The sequence below is a fragment of the Schistocerca piceifrons genome, chromosome 8 (assembly GCF_021461385.2).
Source record: "Schistocerca piceifrons isolate TAMUIC-IGC-003096 chromosome 8, iqSchPice1.1, whole genome shotgun sequence".
NCBI classification, from domain to species: domain Eukaryota; kingdom Metazoa; phylum Arthropoda; class Insecta; order Orthoptera; family Acrididae; genus Schistocerca; species Schistocerca piceifrons.
This window is the reverse complement of record NC_060145.1, coordinates 287,005,502-287,027,166: the sequence shown is the minus strand read 5'-3', so window position 1 is coordinate 287,027,166 and position 21,665 is coordinate 287,005,502. Positions and strand designations below refer to the sequence as shown.

At 37.7% G+C, this 21,665-nt stretch overlaps 1 protein-coding gene across 2 annotated transcripts in view; it reads right to left on the bottom strand.

Annotated features, from left to right (window-relative positions):
* The window catches only part of LOC124711899 (afadin), a 1,103,288-nt gene that overhangs the window by 124,821 nt on the left and 956,802 nt on the right, over positions 1–21,665 (bottom strand). For both annotated transcript variants that reach the window (XM_047242145.1, XM_047242146.1), the window contains exons 9-18: positions 18,414–18,664; positions 17,324–17,445; positions 14,969–15,175; positions 10,875–11,154; positions 7,132–7,277; positions 6,299–6,404; positions 5,339–5,611; positions 5,103–5,252; positions 3,709–3,969; positions 2,177–2,323 (exon numbers count right to left, since the gene is read on the bottom strand). In XM_047242145.1, coding sequence (XP_047098101.1) covers positions 2,177–2,323; positions 3,709–3,969; positions 5,103–5,252; positions 5,339–5,611; positions 6,299–6,404; positions 7,132–7,277; positions 10,875–11,154; positions 14,969–15,175; positions 17,324–17,445; positions 18,414–18,664 — 1,943 coding nt within the window. The remainder of the gene's footprint in view (positions 1–2,176; positions 2,324–3,708; positions 3,970–5,102; positions 5,253–5,338; positions 5,612–6,298; positions 6,405–7,131; positions 7,278–10,874; positions 11,155–14,968; positions 15,176–17,323; positions 17,446–18,413; positions 18,665–21,665) is intronic.

The following is a 21,665-nucleotide window of genomic DNA, read 5'->3' as shown; positions in this document are numbered from 1 at the left end:
AGTTTCTTTGGAAACTGATATTTTTGGTTTTATGTCATTTTCAAGATCTTAATAATCTTCTCAATATGGGCCTACAGAATAGATAGTACATCTAATTCAAGAGCAGTTTCCATGAAGATTAAAGTTCGAAGACAACTCCATGAAAAGATCTGTCAGATCCTGTACAGTTAATTTTTCTTCCAGTCATGGAATTAATATCAATTGTCTACAAGATTGTTTCAGGCTGTATGTAGGCTAATTTGGGCATGTTATATCTGTCAACTGTCTTTTTAAAGAAATAGCTCTGAATCATCAACAACAAACTTACACAGTGAATTTTCAAGACATCCCAATACAGAACAGTATTAACACATCTAAGTGCATGGGAAAGTTACTTTCAGCAGTCAATCTTGTAGCAGTCCCGCACATTATTAATATGATTCAATGCTCAGGAAGCAAGGTGTAATTCTTAAGTTGACTTTTCTTTTGTCTGTGTTCATGAAAAATATCTGCTTATTCATGAAGGTGATATGTACAAGGACGTGCTCAACAAGTAATGTAACATATTTTTTACTCAGCCAATGTTCGCTGAAAAAATGCGGAATTTGTTGTGAGACATTGTGGAATATTCCTCAGCCCCTACAGTTTCATGAAGTTCCTATAGGTGGTGGTGCTATATGTAGCCTTCAATACAGCGTCTATAACAGAGGTGCATTTCAAATAGACAGCTGTCACTGAGTTTCTTCTGACGGAAAATCAGATTATCGTAGATATTCATAGGTGCTTGCAGAATGTCTATGTAGAACTGGCAGTGAACAAAAGCACACTTAGTCATTGAGCAAGGCATCTGTCATCATCGTAAATAGATCGCACAAGCCTGTCCGATGTCCCGTGTACCTGCTGGCTGCACAGAGATGAGACTCCTGCAAAGCTGAAATGTGCGGACACTCTCATCCATGCTGATTGATGGATCAAAACCAAACACCTCACTGCACAACTGGACATTTCTGTTGGTAGTGCTGACACACTTGTCCGCCAATTGGGGTACTCAAAGGCATGTGCCCACAGGGTTCCTCACCCTCACCACCTGACAGAAGACCACAGAGATCAACAAATGACCACCTGTGGGGAACTGCTTGCTTGTTAAGAGGCTAGGTGTGACAATTTTTTGTTGAACACATTCACAGTCTGTGAAACGTGGATTAATCACCTCAAACTGGAAACAAAACGGCAGTCCACGGAGTGGCACCACACCACCACTTGTCCGTGGATGATGGCGAGGTTACTGAAACAGAAGCTCCGACATTGACCAATAGAGTGATACCATGTGGCACACAGGCCCTCGCACTAAGGTGGCATATCAATTGGAGATTATGTTGAAAAATAGGATTTGGTAGCCAAGAGGCTGTTGGATCAATTGGATATTATGCTGAAAAATAGGATTTGTAGCCTAAATAGTGGGGAATAATATGGTGTATTGGAATCTTGAATAAAACTAACCTGATTTCAGGAGAGGGAAAAAAAGGTGTTGCATTATTTACTGAGCACTCCTTGTATGATACCACATATTGGGTCATAGCCCATTTCCCAACTACAGAACCTCCTCAAATATCGTTGATGAGAACTGAATTGATTACATCATTTGGTAAAATATGGCAATTATTTCAAGAGCTAGAAAACTAATTTTTGTTGTGTAAATGGAAAATTCATCTTAATACTTCCTGCCTTATTATTATTATTATTATTACTGTTATGAGGAACAGTATAACCATAATGCCCATGGCCCTTGGTGTCCAACTAACTGCTAATTACACTGACCAATCAGATCCTGAACACACCAATCAATCACAGACATAACAATGTAAGGGCTTTTATGTTGTTAATAGGTAGGGAAATCTGCATAACTTTGCTCATTCATACATATAAACATATAAAGTTTGACTGTGAAAGATGAGCAACTGAAAATACCTCACACGTATAAAAATACATAAGACAATTTATAAAACAGTCCTGCATTCTGCAAATTTGGCTAAGCTGGATAGTATAATGTTGAATCCATTGCATCTATAATCAGTAAAATTTGGCATGAACTATGTGCTAGTTACTAATGTAAGGTGTCTACAGGGGCTGTCTCAGACTTTTTTTCTTTGCTTCAGTAATTATTAAAACAGAAGCAGCAATGAACTGTTTAACTGACCTTTGCAGCTACAATGCTGAGGCCCATCCCATTGTTTGACTTATTCAGTTTGATGACTTTTATCTCAGGTTCTGGCAGAGGATGTTGCGGCTGTGCATGAGCAGGGTAACCTCCAGAACGATTGCTGAGAGCACTTGGGCTTCTTGCCTGAAACAGTTTTATTTTGCAAGAGTAAAATTTTGAAAGCAGAAAGACAGCAAATGAAATAGTTAACCCACTAAATAATTAGAGACATTTCAGTTGTTATTAACTCTCTTTGTCTGATCACTTTGTTAGATGCTCTACAGTAATGAATTACTTTATTGATAATTGTGTATGAATATATGCAACACTGTAACACGTATTACCTTGGCAAACTACCTATTTATTTCTAGCAAGAATACAATATACCCGGATGTTATGAACATTATGAAAGAACAAAAGTGTACCTACAAGAATGTGACAATGACATAAAAAATAATTACATTCTAGACACCACAAATTTAAAAGTGCAAGAATAAACAATTTCAACACAAAATTCATTATTATTATTATTATTATTATTTACAGGAGCATATCCATTTGAAAAATATCTTAAGTTCAAATCCTAAATTCTATTCCTATTTCACTGATTTGTTACACATTTTTTTACAAGCCGTTTTAATAATGTGTATGTGTGTGTGTGTGTGTGTTCCATCCCTTCGTTTCCAGAGCTTTCAGTGTGTTCAGTGTGTATCATTAAACTATTACTTTTATGACATGTTATTCATATGCTGAGAATATCCTAAACAACTGTGATATATAAGGATAACTAGTTTATTTCCACAGACTTCTGCACTTTATTACCTTCAGCCATTTAATTAAATGTCTGAAGAGTGTTATCTTTTAGTTCACAGATCATGTAGTATCCATTAATATTCCAAAGCACTTGTAAGCATAGATTGCATTTTTTTCCAGGTAGGTGGTCATGCTAGTTAGGTACTGTATTGTTTGTTGAAAGAGTCTTATTAGTATTTATTCGGCACTATATACCTTTCGAAAAACATTGTTATCAAAAAAAGCCATTGATTATTAAACATGTATGCTTTTATTCTGGTACTAAGTTTCTTTTTTTCTTTTTTTTGATCAATTGAAAAACTTGGATACAATGTTCATGTCTTTATATTTACCACAGCCACATATTGTTACAAATAAATGTAGAGTTGTGTCTCCTCCTCATTTAACTTCTCTGGGAATTATGTACTTTGTAAAAAAATTATACCAAAAGCCTTCTGTGCAATGGTCACAACTCTAAATCTGTCTGAATCTTGTGACACCATCATAAGATATACAGAAGTTATGTGATAACTATGTCACAGAATGCAAATTACATTCATACTTGAATGGCCCCCATTTTATAACAATACTTAATTTCTTAGCTCAATTATGCACTTCAATAAAGTGTTCAGAGGAGATATATGACAACAATATTAATTGACATAAATAGTATCAAGTAAATGAGCAATAACTTTATCTACAATGCCTTAAACTAATGTCTGGAGCCTGATACTCACTCCAGCATGGTCATGGTGTGGTGTGGACCCCATATATATGGTCCACAGGCCACCGGAAGTTGGCTGTGGTGTCAGCCTACAAAGACCAGCTTGCTGGAGTGGTGCCAAGAAGTCCGTCAGGCCTTGTGGAAGCCCTCGAACAACATCACAGCTGTAGCCATCCTCTGGTAGTAAAAAAGCAAATCTCAGTTCAGGTTCTTCTTCCAACTGGATTTCACGTCCGTCCTGGCGCACCAGTTCATCTGCATTACTTTCTGCTTTCTGCAAATAGAAAAAAAGAACAATCAGTGTAAGAAATTTAACTTTATCCATTGCAGTGTTTCTTCTGTGACTGTATTACTTTCATAATAATTAAAAAAAAATTATGATTTCATTAAAATGCACAATGCATTTTGAGCCCTGGGAGCTCATCTTCAGGTGCTTTGACAGTCTACATCAACTTTACACTTTGTTAAATTCTGGGCCTGGCAAGATCACATTGTGAAATATAAGTTTATAAAACTATGAGATATTTCATAATGTGACATTTTGCAATATAATAATGTGATCTTGCTAGGCCCAAAATTAAACAAAACGTCAAGTTGCTGTAGACTGTCAAAGCATCTGAAGATCTCTCAGGGCTGAAGGCAATTGTTCTTTGTTATTACAAATATAAAAAAGAATCAATATAATACAAGTAAAATGTAAATAGAACAGAAACATTGTACACATAAACTTTGCAAAGTTGTCATTCTCTCAATGACTAAACATGTCTGCTATTTAGTGAGCGGTCTCGCTTACTTCTAAATGATTTCCATTCTACCAGAGCTTCTCTTACTATAAAGATTATGCAGGAAATTTCATTACTGAAATACCCACATGAGTTCAGTTTTCAGTTGCTATCAGATACTGTACTAATTACATGTGCAAGAAAAGAATTTGGTATTGCTCAAACAATGTGAGTAAACGAAAAACAAATAAATAATGTCTTGCAAGAGGCAGAAACGTTTTACCAATGCCATGCAACTATTGAGGACATGAGTTACATCATGAGTTTAGCATATTCAGGGGATAAAATTTGGGACTGTAAAGGGAGCCTTTTGTTATTGCACAGTTGCAGAATGTTGTTATGAAACAATGGTGAGGCAATGCTAGCTATTATTAACTTCAGATCTTATCAAGTGAATAAGCTCTTATGTATCAATACATAACTTCTGTGATTCCTATTCTTCATTGGATATTGCACTTATATTCTTCTAAATAAACAGACAGACTTATTTCCAGTACTCGTTAGTCTAAAAACAAATTATTGTTGAATGTGCACAAAGTGATGGGTGAATAACCATGCTTTCACTATTCGTTATGAGACTTCTCTGTTAACAAAGTGTGCAAGGAGATGTTATTTTGGCACTTACCCTGACACAGTTTTCAATTAGTTCTGGTGTCAAACGTGGTTCATCAGGAGCAGGCTGATATTTAGTGAGTAATGCTCTCATCTGCAGTGAGTTCAGTTTGAAACATGTAGAGACTAGTGCACTGAGATCCTCGGCATTGTACTTAGGTGCCTGTGTAGGAGATACAAACAATTAAATTACGATCAATGAAATTTTGGTAAAATGCGAAACTGGAGAGACAGAAAATACTAAACAACCTGCAACAAATGAGCAGCCTGAATTATTCGAGCGAGATGGCAGTCCGCAGCAAGTTCCAACCCCTGTCGCTCGGCCCACACTTCCAGCTGCGCCAGCCGCGACTTCAACCTCAGACCCCACTCGCGGCTGCAGTAACCGGAGCCCGTCACTACAGCATTGAAGGACCAGGTGTTCACGTAGTAGAACAGTTGTGAGAACAGCTGGATGGTCAGAGCTGCATTCACTCTACATCTCCTCAACAACTCCATTGCGGATGCCAAGACTTGGAGGACCTGTAAGAGAATTTATTAACATGCAGACACAGCTACTAACAAGCCAGGTAGTGATATTTTTACTAATTCTGTTCAAAGTAGCTTTTCTGATTTACAGGTCTCTATTCTACTATGCTTGTAAGCAAAATAAGAACATTCTCAAAACACTGCAAATAAAATCAAAGACAAATGAGGAAGGTACCAGAGAGTGACAATTTTCAGTTTATACAGGCATGATGATAATTTAATTAATTAAAATCAGATTAGCTGCAGTTCTGAACCATCATAAATTCTGGATGAATAGAATTAAAACCTGATGCTGCCCATCTTGATCTAAATTTCTAGTTCACCATCAAAGTGTGATGTATGCTGATGTAGCTTCTAGTAACGCAACTTGCAATTCTATGTCTCTAAATGTTTTGGCCAGTAACCTGCTAGTACAATTCTTACAGCTTTACTGACATCTCACCTGCCTTTTTTTTAAAAAATAATTTTGTTAATTCAAGTTCAGATGAGCTATTACAACATGTTTTTCCCTTTGAGTCTAATGGTAAATTTTTCAATACTTCACAGCTCCAAATTCCCATTTAATGAGCAGAAAGTCTTGCAATATTACACACACACACACACACACACACACACACAGGGAGAGAGAGAGAGAGAGAGAGAGAGAGAGAGAGAGAGAGAGAGAGAGAGAACAAAATTCACCTTTTGGTACGCAGCTCCATCCTCCTCGAGACCGGATTCATCACTTTCTGACATAAAACTTGGCATAACACTAGCCAAATCATTCTGCAGACATGTTACAAGGTTCCTGTAAGAAATATGTACATGACTTCAACATTGAATCAGTATCTTCCTAATCATCATATGCAGATAGAGTCACCTTATTTCCTGCAGGTAAACCTGTGTCAAATATAATATATGACACACAGTGTAACCATTATCCAAGTTATATGGGTTAATATCATCTTTTGTGACTGTAATAGAAGTATTACTAATATCAAACATGTTACGCTTTATTTTAAAGCACCCTAGGAGGTCCGACTTTTTTTTGTTCTTAACTCATTCTTCACGTTGTTCTACACATATCTGGCAGATTTTACCATGCAGCACTTTCACTAACACTAAATATAACAACATTTTTATGTTGTGAAGGTCTATACACAACTCGTCATTTTGTGTATTTTGTTTTGATATTGCGGGATATGAATCCATCCCATAATATCAAAACAAAGTACACAGAAAGGCAAGACAGCAGTGGACCTTCACAACATAAAAACATGAATATATTTAATTTTAGTGAAGGTGCTGTGTGTTAAAGCCAAGTAGAACAACATGAAGAATGCTGTAAGACACAAAAAAATCTGATCACTGAAGATGCTCTAAAATAAAGTGAAAAAGTTATGCCAGTGCCAAAATTACAACCAATCAAAGTTAACTGATACTAATATGAACTAAATACATAAATGTATCCAATTTGAATACTGAAATAAAATTTCTTAAGTTATTGTACGTTAGATTCATGGAAACTTCTGTACCTGAATGCACTTTGAACACACTCTGCCAGTATGTCCTGAGCATCTAGTGAGAATGCCGAGATATGTCTATCAGACTTTAGGAAATGCAACAGCTCTGATGAGTTTGCCATCCAGAATGCTAACGATTTGGCATCATTGTACCTCTCCTACAAGAAAAAGGATATTTTCACACATTATTATTATATCTATACAAATCATCCAAGCTGAAAGAAAGAAATTGTACATTTACAGAAATTTATTTTAGTTTTACGTTAACATCAGACTGTCAGAAAGGGTAGTTCTGTATTGTGAAATTACTTTCCATGATGGCATACTTTCCATGATTGTGAGTATGCAGTACCCAACTCAAGAAATAGAACGCAAAATATCATGAGGCCTAATCTAAGCAGCTGAATATTTGTTACGAAATGGAAAACTAACTGGAATATGAAATTACTTGTATTCTATGGATCCCTTTGAGAGGTGCTCCTGGGATGTGGAAATGAACCTCTTTTACAGTGTATACTTCTCAGACTGTTACTTTGGCTCCAGTTACAGAATTCAAAGTTCAATCTGTTGTTTTCCTGTTTTGTTCAGTTCATCATCAGCAATCCAAAAGGAATGTACTGAGAGGCCAGACTGGCACTGGTATACCTAACAGTAATTTTTTATATAAGTTTATTATGATAAAGTTACTCAACGTTATGATATATTATTGTATTACAATTCTAATATTAATTACAAAATAATCTAAATCATTAATTTTAATAGTTTGTGTGAAGATACTATTCAATGGAATACAGAAAATTTAGAATTGCAACAGAAATAGAGAAATGCTGAGCCAACAGCGGATATCTCTGAATACTGTCCCCCCTTCAGCTACTTCTTCCACACAAAATTGTTCCAGTCAGTCATTCAACATCTGCTCAAATCAGATGAGTCAGTACTACTGACAGTTTAAGGAAAATCAAACAAGTAAGCCTTACAATTCCATGTAACTATCACAATAAAAAGAGTGTGTGTGTGTGTGTGTGTGTGTGTGTGTGTGTGTGTGTGTGTGTGTGTAGGGGGGGGGGGGCAGGCGGCACCAAGACCGAGCATTAAAACCCACAAATAGTAATGGCATTGCAGTATGTTACAGTTCTAATGCATTTAATGACCAAAACCAAGAATCTGCTACAAATAACATACACATTTGTATATTTCTGGGTCCTGTGATACATTTTAAATGACAGTTGACTTTAAACTTACAAATTTGAAAATTTGAGGAGTTCATCAAACATGAGTGTGACAGATTACACACATTTCACTACAGTTTGAGTAAAATTAGTTGATAGCAGACACTTTACTTCACACAACAGAGCTGCCTTTCTCCAGTCATAGTGCACAATGTAACTTCTAAACTTTTCATCGTTGCCCAACTGCTGTGACAAATGGTCAGTTCATGTCTATTGTTTGGCCAGAGTTGTGTGTGAAACATGGGTATTTCATTACCATTACTGTGTGTGTGTGGCTATCATGTCTGATGAAATAAGGAAGAAAAGTGGCAGACTCAGTACTTAGGATGCAAACACACCATAAATAAAAGTTGGACAAGAGATTACGTTTAAAGGTCAATTGTGACAACTCGTGTGCAGTGAGCAGAAATACTCTGAGAGGGAGGTGGAAAGTGAGGGACCTCTCTTACCGGTTTTCAAAGCAGTCATGTGATCCACAGCCATTGTCAAGGTTAGTGAATCAACTGTATTTCATAGTGGAAAAGAAAAACAATGAGAAGGAAAGAAGTGAAGCAGGATTCTCTTGTCTTTATACAATGGGCAAGAAGAGAAGTATTCCGAAATAACGTAACAAATCTGGAGTCTTTAGCACAAGAAGCAATTCGGCATTACATATACAATAATAACCATAACAGAGATCGGCCTGCATTAGGTAAGCATCATAAGACATTGCGCGAGACTGAATGTTTGGAGGCAACAAATTTTTGTTGCAACCGGTTCTGCAGAGTCTTGTTTTCAAATACAAAAATACTTCAGCCCATAAAATGTTAAAGGAATGAGAAAACATTGCTGCATGGCCATGCATATCTTTATGTTAAATAAAAGACACTAATTTCAAGGACACTGTTTGGATCAATAAAATGTGTGAATACAGGTCATACTGTTCCAAAAAGAAGATTTGACACTCCCCAAAGGTGGCAGAATCATTCTTTTGCATGCTGATACCTATCATGGCTTTTATTCCTGGCTGTCAATTGCTTTTCACACTGAAGAAAATATCTAAGTACTATGAGGAACAATGATTTTATCTTGCAACTCTTCCATTTAGTCTGTGTTTGCATAGAAAAACAGTAATATCAGAAAATTGAGTCCACCTTGATGCAAAACACCTTGTTATTCATTTATTTCTTTATTCTCCCAAACTGTTGCCAAAACTAGTTTGAGAGAATAAAGAAATAAATGAATAATAAGGTGTTTTGCATCAAGGCGGACTCAATGAGGAAATTAATTATGAAACAATTTCAAATTGGTTTGAAAATACATTGTTACCAAGTTTAAAAAATCCATCAATAAATATTCTTGCCAATCTCTATACCAATCAGTTTTAAAGGATAAGTCTTCAACCTTGTCCTCTTGAAAGGAAGATATTATTCAGTGGTTATAACAACACAAAGTGACAGTGAATGACACACTAGAAAAAGTAGAATTATTAAAATTCATGTCACCTCTTAATATACACTATTTGTGAGGTAGCTTATAAATACAGACATGTCATAAGATTATGGCCTTATCACTGCCACATAACTGAACTCATATAGGTTTAACTGGAAAAATATGTTGCTCGCTAAAGTAAAAAGTTTACTGTGAGTAAAGTTGAGAAATCGACTATTCAGAGCCTGGAAAATGCATGAAATGGTTTGGAGGGCTGTTGTGATGCATCTAAAGTGAGTCATTGACAAGGCATGGAAGAATGAAGGTCTTTCAAAGAGAATGTTACAGAATTATCATTGCTTCCAGCTGCTCATCCAGAATGTTAAAATGACTCTGAAATGAGCAGTATTGACCCTCTTTCAGAAACAGTTCTGTTAAATATGTTCGATGATATTATAGCACCAAATTTCAAGCATTCGTTTGACTTGCCTGTTGCCAGAAGTATCAGTTATTCCTAAACTCTCATCAACTGCAATTACCCCTCCCATTACTGAATTCTGGTTCTCTGTTTTATTGTCCTATCAACATTGATAGGACTGTCATAATGTGCAGAACTCATACAAAACTATTTTATGACATCATCTGAGTCTGTGGTTATGAATTCAGTCAGTAAATTAACACATGACAAGTAGGATAATTTTTCAGCCTCTCTTGGATTTATTTCCTCTTTTTTGTTGCTTTCTGTTGTTTATGAGCTATACCTAAAATAATTACAGCATGTTTTCTTTTAGGTGTTTGACTCTTAGCCTTGTAAAATCACATTGTCAACTCACAATACTGACAATATTACTCGTGGTGTGACGGTCACTTCATTATATTGAAGGTAAACTGAACATGTGCGGGTCCCTTAACATCACATATGGAGTTACCCACAATGTGTTGCCTATAATGGAGTGGCAGCCGGCAGCTGATGAGGTAACACTGATATGGAAAGTTACAGATGTCAACTACTAAGTAATTTTAATCGTACTAAGGAGCACATATTTTTATCCTTCATACACAAAAATGCAGTGGTCCTCCTTAAAGTTTATCTGTACTGATAAAAAATAACTGTACCTGTATGACATTATGGATCATGGCGGCAACCCTGGCAAGAAGCATTGTGAGCCTGTGTGCCCTTTCTGTGGGTGTCAGCTCAGGCCTGTAGTGGGTAGAGGCACGGTACCTTGCAACTAAGTACAAGGTATACGTGGGTGCCAGTTTGAAATGTGGGCCAGAAGGGTCAAGGCTTGTGATCACTGCGTGTAAGAAATCGTCCTCCGTCTCCTCCCTGAACTCCAGCACTGCAGGTAAAATTGGATCCGATCCTCTAGGATACCGCTCGTAGTTTGATAGCCTAGAAGGGTAAACAATTTTTAATCATACAGTATTTAATTTTTTGGAAGACTGGCACTAGAAACAGTAATGGCAGTGAAACATTTGTAACTCACAAGTTATTTTATAATGCTCAAAAGTTATCTTATAATGCTTAAACGTATTTTGTAGTTGCGGTGTTATTTTACCAGCACAGTTTGCATGCAGTCACAACAGAGCTACCAATTTTGTAATTTTCTTTGGCGGTATATTATTCCTTCACTATCACTAGCCACGTAGTCCAAGGCGTCGTGTCACGGTTCTCGTGGCTCCTCCCATTGGATGTTCGAGTCCTCCCTCGGGCATGGGTGTGTGTGTGTGTTGTCCACAGTGTAAGTTTGTTTAAGTTAGGTAAGTTGTGTGTACGCTTAGGAACCAATGCCCTCAGTGGTTTGGTCCCATAAGAGCTCATCACAAATTTTCCACTATCATTACTTAGGCACTCAGACAGTTCATCTGTGGAGGCAACTCAAAGCACACCAAAACATGCAGAATACTCAGTAGATGTGATACCGGCTGTTTTGCATGCTTTGAAGAATGGAAAGTCTCATCTAGTGTTGCTACAGACTATGGCATATCACAACAACTAATGAGTGTGTGAAATCAATGGCAAAAACAGGAAGGAACAGCAGCCAACAAATCAAGGTCAAGTGTTCCCTGAAAAACAAGACAGGAGAACAGAAAAATTTGGAAGTAGCAGGCTGCTGATCCCAGAAAATCAGCTTGGCAAACTATGACTGATGCAGATCAGGATACGGACTGAATGTACATCTCACTATAATAAAATGTTGCCTAGCAGCAGGTGATTGTGATGGTAGATGACTATCACATAAATCTCTCATAAATTCAAAAAATTGGATGACCAGGATAGATTTGCAAAGAAACACAAAAATCGAGTGCTACAGATTGGCCTAAGGTTTTATGGAGTGATGGTGTGCAGTATATAAACTGACTGAAAAACTAAAGGGACAAAAAGTAGCAGCACTGACCATTAAGCATGGTGATGCTGGGGTCATGGTGTGTGGATGTTTTTCTAGATGTGGGGTTGTTCCTGTATTCCCAATAGAAAGCAAAATGGATCTTTTCTGTACAGTGACATTTTAGAAAAGAATATGGTTCCACACGGAAGAAAGAGTAAGACACACAGCTTGATGTTTCAGCAGGACAATGTTTGAAAACATATCTGCAGCCATGTAAAAACATTCTTTTCAGATTTAAAAAAAAAACAAAAACCACCACCTAGCTTCTGAAATGGCCAAGCCAGAGCCCAGTCTAAATCCAACTGAGTAGCTCTGGAATGTACTGGATCAACATGTTTGCTGTAGAACTACTCAAACAAGGATCAATTTGGTGCTACCTTAATGGACAAATGCTCAAAACTCCCACCTGATCTATGACAAAAGTTTGTGGATTTAATGCCAAACGGACATGCAGCTGTGATCAAAGCAAATGAGTATGCAATGAAATATTGACTTGTTCTTCAGACTCCAAAATAGTTGTGTTTTATTCTTACACCCTCAGACCTACAAACTACTTTTGAGTCAGAAGAACTGTTATTTCTGTTTTGATGTAAGATACCTTTGTTTCAATCACATGTAGTTTTGTTCTAAATGGATCATAATTATATAATTTTCAATTATCCACCAGCAGTTTTTTTCTATTAGACACTTATATCTGCATGATTGTATCTAATGTGTTCCACAAGATACTTTTGAGCACTACAATATCAGTCTTTGTGACATTATTAAGGTGTACTGATTTTATGGTTTACATTCCTGAGAATCTTAATTGGCTCCAATTATAGCATATAAAATTAAATCTATTATTTTTCTGTTCATCATAAGAGATTCAAAACTAATAATAATGGCGTGTGACGAGGGCCTCCCGTTGGGTAGACCGCTCGCCTGGTGCAAGTCTTTCAATTTGACGCCACTTCGGCGACTTAATGAACTAAGAGGCACAATGGTACTGGTATACTTAATGACAACTTACATGAATGCATGAAATGTACTATGACATTGTCATTACTGCAATAACTAATGTAATTGGTAAGTAGTTATTAAGCAAAATGAGAACTGCTTTTCAGTGTCCAGCTTGCTGTCTATTCCATTTTATGCACTATGTTTTATCACTGTCCCAATACTCATTGTCAGACATTGTGGGCAATGGTGTACTGCTTGTTTATTGCTTGTCTTCAAACAGTCTGGATAGAATTTGTACACAAACAGAGAACTATTAACTTATTTGGGGACATGACAGATACCTTTTAAGAATATTAGTGGTGTGGATAAGTGTAACAATATAGTGACATTTAGGGATACGTACAGGGAATCTTAATTGTTAACTATTTGGTGCAAACAAAAATTTTAACACATGAGTATTTAAAACAGAAAATGCTGAAAGTTACATGATTCACATAAACTTGCGTACATCACAAAAATTACAGTCAAAATAAAAGTTAACTTAAAACATGCTATTATCACAAACTAACAGAACACAGGCAAAGTTAAAAATTGAAATCAGCATCTCGGGAGTATAAAATTTCAACAACCCCTTACTATGCAGACTAACCTGATATTTTTCTCATATTACCTTCAGATATAAATACTCCTTTCTAGTGTACGACCTTGAGAACTTGTAAACATTTTGGAAGTTCTACACATTATAGCGAAGCTGAATCTTCTGACATTTATGTTTTCACACAGAGTTAAGTATATTTAGAGTATTACTGATGAGTGATTGACAGATCACAGTTCAATGAGTCTATGCTGAAACACTGCACTCACGATACATACAAGACGATTACATCCACGACTAATCAGTATAAATATTCACGTTTGTTCCTTCCTGAGACATTTTGAAGTGGGGAAAGAACATACACTGAAACAATTACATGCATTATTGTTATACAACACATAACCTGATTAACGAATACTTCAGACTTCGGCTGTATAGTGAGAGACCTTGGTGGCTCAATGTTGAAGTGCCAGACTACAGAACCCCTCAGGTTCGAACCCCAGTCACTCTCATACAGGATGGTCAGAAACAATTCTAAAAGCTTGTGAGGGTGTTCCAGAGCAGGCTGTACCAAGAAATAATTGTTAAAAAACAATTCAGTATGAATTGAAAAATGAAGACACCAGCAAGTATAATCAAGGAAGCAAATGAGATCGAACAATTTAATTTGATGAATGTGGCACCCTGTTGGCACACATCTTACTGAATATTATATCTGATAAGGGAAAGATCATGAGCTGATTTGCAACAGAACACCCCTGTCAGTGCCAAGAAACAACTGCCACTATAAAAGGCAACACCGGCACAAATGTCAATTTCAAATTTCCAGACATGGCACAACTCGAATCTTCACACAACACAGCTGAAGAAGAATGTCACAGAAGTTGTGAAACTAGTACTGAGGAATGACAGCTTTAACATTGCTGTAAAACTGTAAATTATCAGTTTTGCTGAGAAAGCATGTAAGATTAAATTACGTGAAATTATCTGTTGTCTAATTTACTTTTTTAAGTTATCTGAGAGTAATTATTTGGAAATCTTTGAAATCATCCATTACCAAAGATTACAACCAGCCATGGTTCACAGGTGGACTTACCATATCACGAACAGGATGGAATCACAAAGAGAACGGTTGGTACATTGGTAAGCCAGAATGACTAGCATTTCTTACTAGCTAATCATATCCACTAAAAACTGGGTATTGCTCCACTCCTTAATATACAAGACTTCATCTAGCTGCTTGCTTACATACAGATATTAACGAACACAATTCAGCTTACCTGTTACCATTACTGCTTCCAACAGACCTCTGTGAACGTGTTTCCTCTTTGTTACCCAGACTAGATGTAGACACAGTTTCAACGTTACCATCCACATCAAACGTCGTCTCATAGTTCTGTGGAGGGGAACCGTTCTGGCCTCCACCACTATGTGCCGGTGTGGAGGCACCACCGTGGCTAACAGCGTCGTCACCTCGGGAAGACTGACTGTAGGTGCAAGGGTGGGTCAAGTGCAGGAAAAACAACACACACATGCGGGTAACTGTTAGGTCCATGTGCCTTTCAGATTTCTACACTTGTTTTTGTGTGGGTGCAAAAGTATTCCACAACAACAGTACTACAATGTTTACCTAAGTAACTTTTATCAATTTTCACTGAACAAACGTGAAGAATTGCAACAAACATTTATGGATGTGAACTCCAAAACACAGGTAGCTAGGAGTACAGCTAAACATGCATAAGAATCAACATTTCTGCAAATGAAGCATTTACTATTCAATATTAAGTATGAAAATAGAGTAACTGGCTACTGAAAGTTGCTCGGGCACACATTTTGTGTCTGACAAAAAGAAAATACAGTCTATGATGACGATCTTTTGAGACCAGAGTAGAAACAAGTTTTAAACCACATCAAGTCAACATATGTAAATATGAACAGTCAGAAAGTAATAGGCTGAAACAACTTAAAAAAAAAAAAAAAATGGTTCAAATGGCTCTGAGCACTATGGGACTCAACATCTGAGGTCATCAGCCCCCTAGAACTTAGAACTACTTAAACCTAACTAACCTAAGGACATCACACACATCCATCCGCGAGGCAAGATTCGAACCTGCGACCGTAGCAGTCACGCGGTTCCGGATTCAAGTGCCTAGAACCACACGGCCACCGCGGCCGGCTGAAACCAACTTCATTGTTATTTTCTGACTAAACTATATTTACAAATGTTGGGTCAATGTGATTGAAAAATTGTTCATATTCAGGTCTTTAAGGAGGTTATCATAGATTAAAATTAATTACTCAGTAAATGGAAAAAAAAAAATATTTACAAAAGCCATGCCTGGTTCACTGTGGAGTTCTGCTGCAACTATGTTGCAATTTGTAAAAAAATCTGTTTAGTGCCTTTACAGGGCACATGAAAACTGAGATATATAAAGAAAATGTATGAAGATGTAATCAGAGTCAAGTAGCAGGGACAGAGAATGAATTTGTTATTATAAATGTGTTAACATGGCTTTAAGTAGCACCACTGAAACAAAGCTAGGGTAAATAACTGTCTGTGATGCATATAAGAATAAGTAAATGAAGTCATTATCACGTAACAGTAATTTGTAAATCATTAAAATGAACACAAGAGAATAATAATAAAAAGGTTAAGTGCTTTATTAAGAAATATGCAAAGAAAATAACGTGAGCTATGAACTAAATTTCTAATACAACATTATTAGTTATAAATTTCGTTTGGTTTAGTTTCAAATTAGCCATTACACAGACACAACTGGGGTTATACAACTACTGTCTGGGAATGCTTTGCCAACAATGACATTGAGCAATATCAACCATTTTTTTTCAGGAGGGGTACCACAGTCATATTTCTTGAGGGCCATTGTGTAGGTTCCACCTAAACTGTTGTTTACGCATATGGACTTTATTTAACTTTACACAATTGGCCAGTTTTGGTCTTAAAGGACATTCTCAAGTGCTGAAGGTGTCAACATGTTGTAATGTATCCGATTATTTAGCAATGGACATGGCACATGGCAGTTCTGAAAACAGACACATGTACATGCAAATGTCAAATTTTAAGCAGAATGTTTACTGAAAACACTAATAGGCATTGTAGAAACTCAGTTTCTACAATGATTATTGCTATGTTCAATAAACTTTCTGTTTTAAATTTGACACTTGCATACGCAAGTGCTCACTTTCAGAACTGCCGTGTTTGCTGCTATATAATCAGGTATATGGCACCATCTTGGCACCTTCAGTACTTGAGAAAGGCATGTAAGATTGAAACTGGCCAATTGTGTGACGTTAAATAAAACAAATACATGTAAACTACAGACAGTGTAAACTTTTACAATGTCCTTGAATGGAGCAAAATCTTCAAATAAAAGGGAACCTGAGTGGCACTGCATCTGCACATAACAAATCTGAAAGGCACTTGGTGATTATTCCTATTCTAATCTTAAGGTTAAGCATTGGCTAGCTAGAGAAATAAAATTATGAGCAAGCCATTCATATTGTGAGCAGGGAAGTGAACTAAACTGAACAAAAATAAACTGAGCAGTGGAGAGTGGCTTTACGATAAATATGCCAGCTCATCTGGCCCCTTAAAATAACTTTTCTTTACTGACCGATCATACGAATAGTCAAGTGCCTGCCGAGCACTGTCATGCCGCTGCCTCGTCCTGTCATCATGAGAAGGATCGATAAACCTAAAGCTGTGAATACGGCCAAACTTCACGATTGAACCATGCTGTAAAATGCAAAATACAAACGAAAATTAGAATATAACTGTCACTGTACACACTTAAGAAAACTGTGTGTTTTGGAAATGATTTGCAATTTACCTTAAGGATGAAAAACAACTATTCAGAACTTGCACCTTTCGTCAGCTCAGTCTATACTGAGGCAGAGTTTTGGCACTAATGAAAAACATTCTAGAGCAAAGAATAAAAACTGATGAAACATTAGTTGTCTGTGTTTGTTTCGTATCAACAAGTTTGTTAAGCACACACTGTCATTTATTGCCCATTCAATTACAATCTTGTTGCATGACTGACCTACAGTTTATTAATTGCTTTCTTCCACTATTGCCAGATGATAGTTGTTCTTCACCACTTGATTGCAAATATCTTTAAATCTTAAATGCATATCCTGGTGCAGCACATTAAGATAATAATGTAAATTGGATGATATTTAGGAAACAAAAAGTCGTTCCAATTATCTGAGCTTTTAGATGCGTAGAATCTGCTCTTTTTGTTTCTAATTAATAGCATGTCACATATATTCCTTTAATTCTTTACAATAAGGTAACTCACATTTGCTTTAACAAGTACTATGTTCACATAATCTACTGACATATCAAAGCAACTGTTCTACGTTTACAGGAAACATCATTAACACAGAGAACTCGTCTGATAACTTCTACTATCATAGTTTTCCAGCAAAAGACAAAGCTCCTGAGGCTAAAGAATGAGATATGTCAAAGAATTAACTGAACTACATTGTTTACCCACTCACAAATTTTCTGCAATTCTTTCAGGAAGTTAAATTACATGTGAGCTGTAAATAGTACCATGTAAGTAATGTACCTTGAGTGCAGAAAAGGATATGGGAATGCAACAAGAATAAAAACACTGCAAGCCTCATTAAGTTGCGTCTTACTTTGCTTACTACAAAGGTTAATTATCCTAAAAATTGAGGCTGTTTCAGATGCATCACCTGCAGGATAGTTGTCTCGTAGATGCGCTGGTTGTTAACGTAGGTCTCGGCATCCCGAGAACAGGGGGTGACAGTGACGATGCCTTCAGTATGGGCGACAACACAGTGTCGCGGCCTGATGTTGGGTCCAAACAGCTGTAGCGACTGCGCCTGCTGCCCAGCAGGCCCTGCCGGCCGCTCACTGCCTACCTCCGTCACATTGGGTTGCAGGCGGTGGCGCTTCGGGACCCCACTCACCACATCAGACCCATCTGCAAAGAGATGGCACGGAACTGTGTTATATGTATCAGGGGTTACACTATGTTACATTCTAGCCAATCCTCCAAAACCATTAGGTGGCACAGGTAAAAAAGAAAGAAAGAGAAAAAAAAATTAAGCAAAACAATGATTAAAGTTATCAATAATCAACAATATTTTTACAAAAGCTTAATTAATGTAAAATGTATATGTTTGAATCTGACAAGTACAATGTTTCACTAGGTTAACGGTGACTGGTATAAGCGCAGCCAGCAGTGCATGCTGGATACAAATCATCGGGCAGTGCCATACTTCACTGTGTAACTTAATGAAGATGAAGCACACTAGGGAATTAACCCTGATAATAACCCCTGTCTGTCGAGAATCTACCACACAGTGAAGAGTCCTGCACATGTCTAAAATTGTCTACTATAACCCTTTCTAGTAAGAACGATCGAAGGGCAGAAGCAAGTTCAACGTTCCACACATCACACACAGTATCTCAAACTGTAGACCATCAAAAGAATGTCATCCTCCAACTCCTCACTTTTCTCCGCAGTCTGGCCTCACGACTGTGATGATAGATAAAATAAGAAAGCTTAGTGGTGGCAGCTGTGCATGAATGGCAGTAGGTGGAGAAAATTAGTGGCTAGATGGAAGCTCAGCTCTGCCCCCCCTCCCCCCCCGCCCCAAACACAACGTTTTCTGAAGACTGAGAATGCTTTACAGTTTTTAGAGTGGCATAGATGTGATGCACAAGTGAGATGGAAGTTGTGTGAAAGAGGCAGAAGATCTGCAAGAGAAACAGAACCAAAGAAGCAAGATTGAAATGACTTACTATAATTAAAGGAGGAGGGCAATGAACAGTCGAAATTCAAAGTGAAGAGCAATGCAAAGATAGAGCAGGGGCTCAGATTAGAATATCAGCAGCCCATAACGAAGAATGGCAACATCAACACAACACTTTTCGATTATAACGTTATTGGAAAACTTCTGATGCGTATCATATCATTTAAATCTGATTACCTAGGGATAATACAATGAATACATGAAATAAGTGGCAGGGATGCCGAACAGATGACAGATTTGTTCGATGCCTCTTCAGATATGCAGTGCATTGGTTAACACGACAGCACACATATGATATTTATTCTAAATTGTTGCTCCAGTGTTTCGTGCCTTTATCAAGTGAACACAATACCAAATATCTCAAGAATTCAAAGAAACACAGCTAGGACACCAATATTGTGGTATCAACGTTTGATAACACTTGTTAGGGGTTGCAGATATCGACTGCAGTCCGTAATAGATATCGCTGGACCCGTGAGTCGTGACTGGTGCCGCTCCGCGGCTTGTGACAAGTATCTAGCGAGCTCTTGTCCACTCTTGCTCGGGACGTCAACTAGGAATGTTGCATAGCCTTCAGCTGATAGGAAGCAGCCTCTAACAAGGCGCTTAGTCAAGTATGGCATAAGTAATGCCTCATCTAGATATGTTTGTAATTACACGAGTGCAGCATATGAAGAAGCCCGTAACACAAGTTAAGTACAAAATATATTATTTTTTACCAACGACTACTAATTATTTCAGTTGTTGCAGGTACAGACTACGCAGCCAGCTCCTTACCGACTTCACTGCCAAACCCGCAATATATGTTTCTATTTAGCGCTGGCCACCCATCATCATAACAACTGACGATGAGAATCATAACAAATATATTGGTGTAGCTTGTATGAAAATTAAAAAAAATGCTCAGAGAACACCAAAAAATGCCTCTGAGCACTATGGGACTTTACTTCTAAGTTCATCAGTCCCCTAGAACTTAGAACTACTTAAACCTAACTAACATAAGGACATCACGCACATCCATGCCAGAGGCAGGATTCGAACCTGCGACCGTTGCGGTTGCGCAGTTCCAGACTGTAGCGCCTAGAACCGCTCGACCACTACGGCCGGCTCAGCGAACACACATGAGAGTTACTGGAAGAAGTGCAACATTGTTTTCCCAAAACCATATTGGGTAAATTTAGAGAACTGATAATTCTGGTATCCGGTCTTGGAAATTGACATACAGCCGGGAGAGAGCGGTGTGAAGACCACATGCCCCTCCGTATCCGCATCCAATGACGCCTACGGGCTGAGGATGACACGGCGGCCGGTCGGTTCTGTTGGGCCTTCACGGCCTGTTCGGGAGGAGCTTAGTATTTTTTTTTTTTTTAAGGTATTTCTGGTAGCCTGCTCATTCCACTGTGTATATCAAAATACTCAGAAAATATCTCTAACAACCGCCGAAATTTTGTCACTGAATTTTGGGTTCACCCTACACACTTAGTTCAAAGTTGAATGCTAATGACACAGGATCTACAGTTACTTGAAAGTCGGCATTTCTGAACAGTGGACAGGAAATTTAAGTTGGACTGAACAGTCTCAAAAAATGTTCAAATGTGTGTGAAATCTTACGGGACTTAACTGCTAAGGTCATCAGTCCCTAAACTTACAAACTAGTTAACCTAAATTATCCTAAGGACAAACACACACACCCATGTCCGAGGGAGGACTCGAACCTCTGCCGGGACCAGCCGAACAGTCCACGACTGTAGCGCCTGAGACCGCTCGGCTAATCCCGCGCGGCACTTAATAGTTTGTGATCTGATCAACCAAACGAAATTTCCAGTTACAATGCGATACCTGTACAAAAGATACTAAAAATTGAAGCAATGTGTTCATACTGATGTCACGCTACGGATGTCACGCCAGTTTTAAACCTCAGACATTAACATCCCGACTGCTACTGATGTACTTTGGTAATGTGTAGTATTATCGAATTGTTTCGCCTGGGAGGAAAAGCTCAAAAGGAAATCAAAAGTGAATGCGATTTCGTGAAAGGATGCATTGTTCTATGGGGACGTACAATGTTTGATTCAAATGACCCAGAACCAGCCTTTTGGACGAAGTGGGTTAGGACGACAATGCAGTGCAGGAGGAAGCGCTTGACAGGTTCACCGAATCATGATG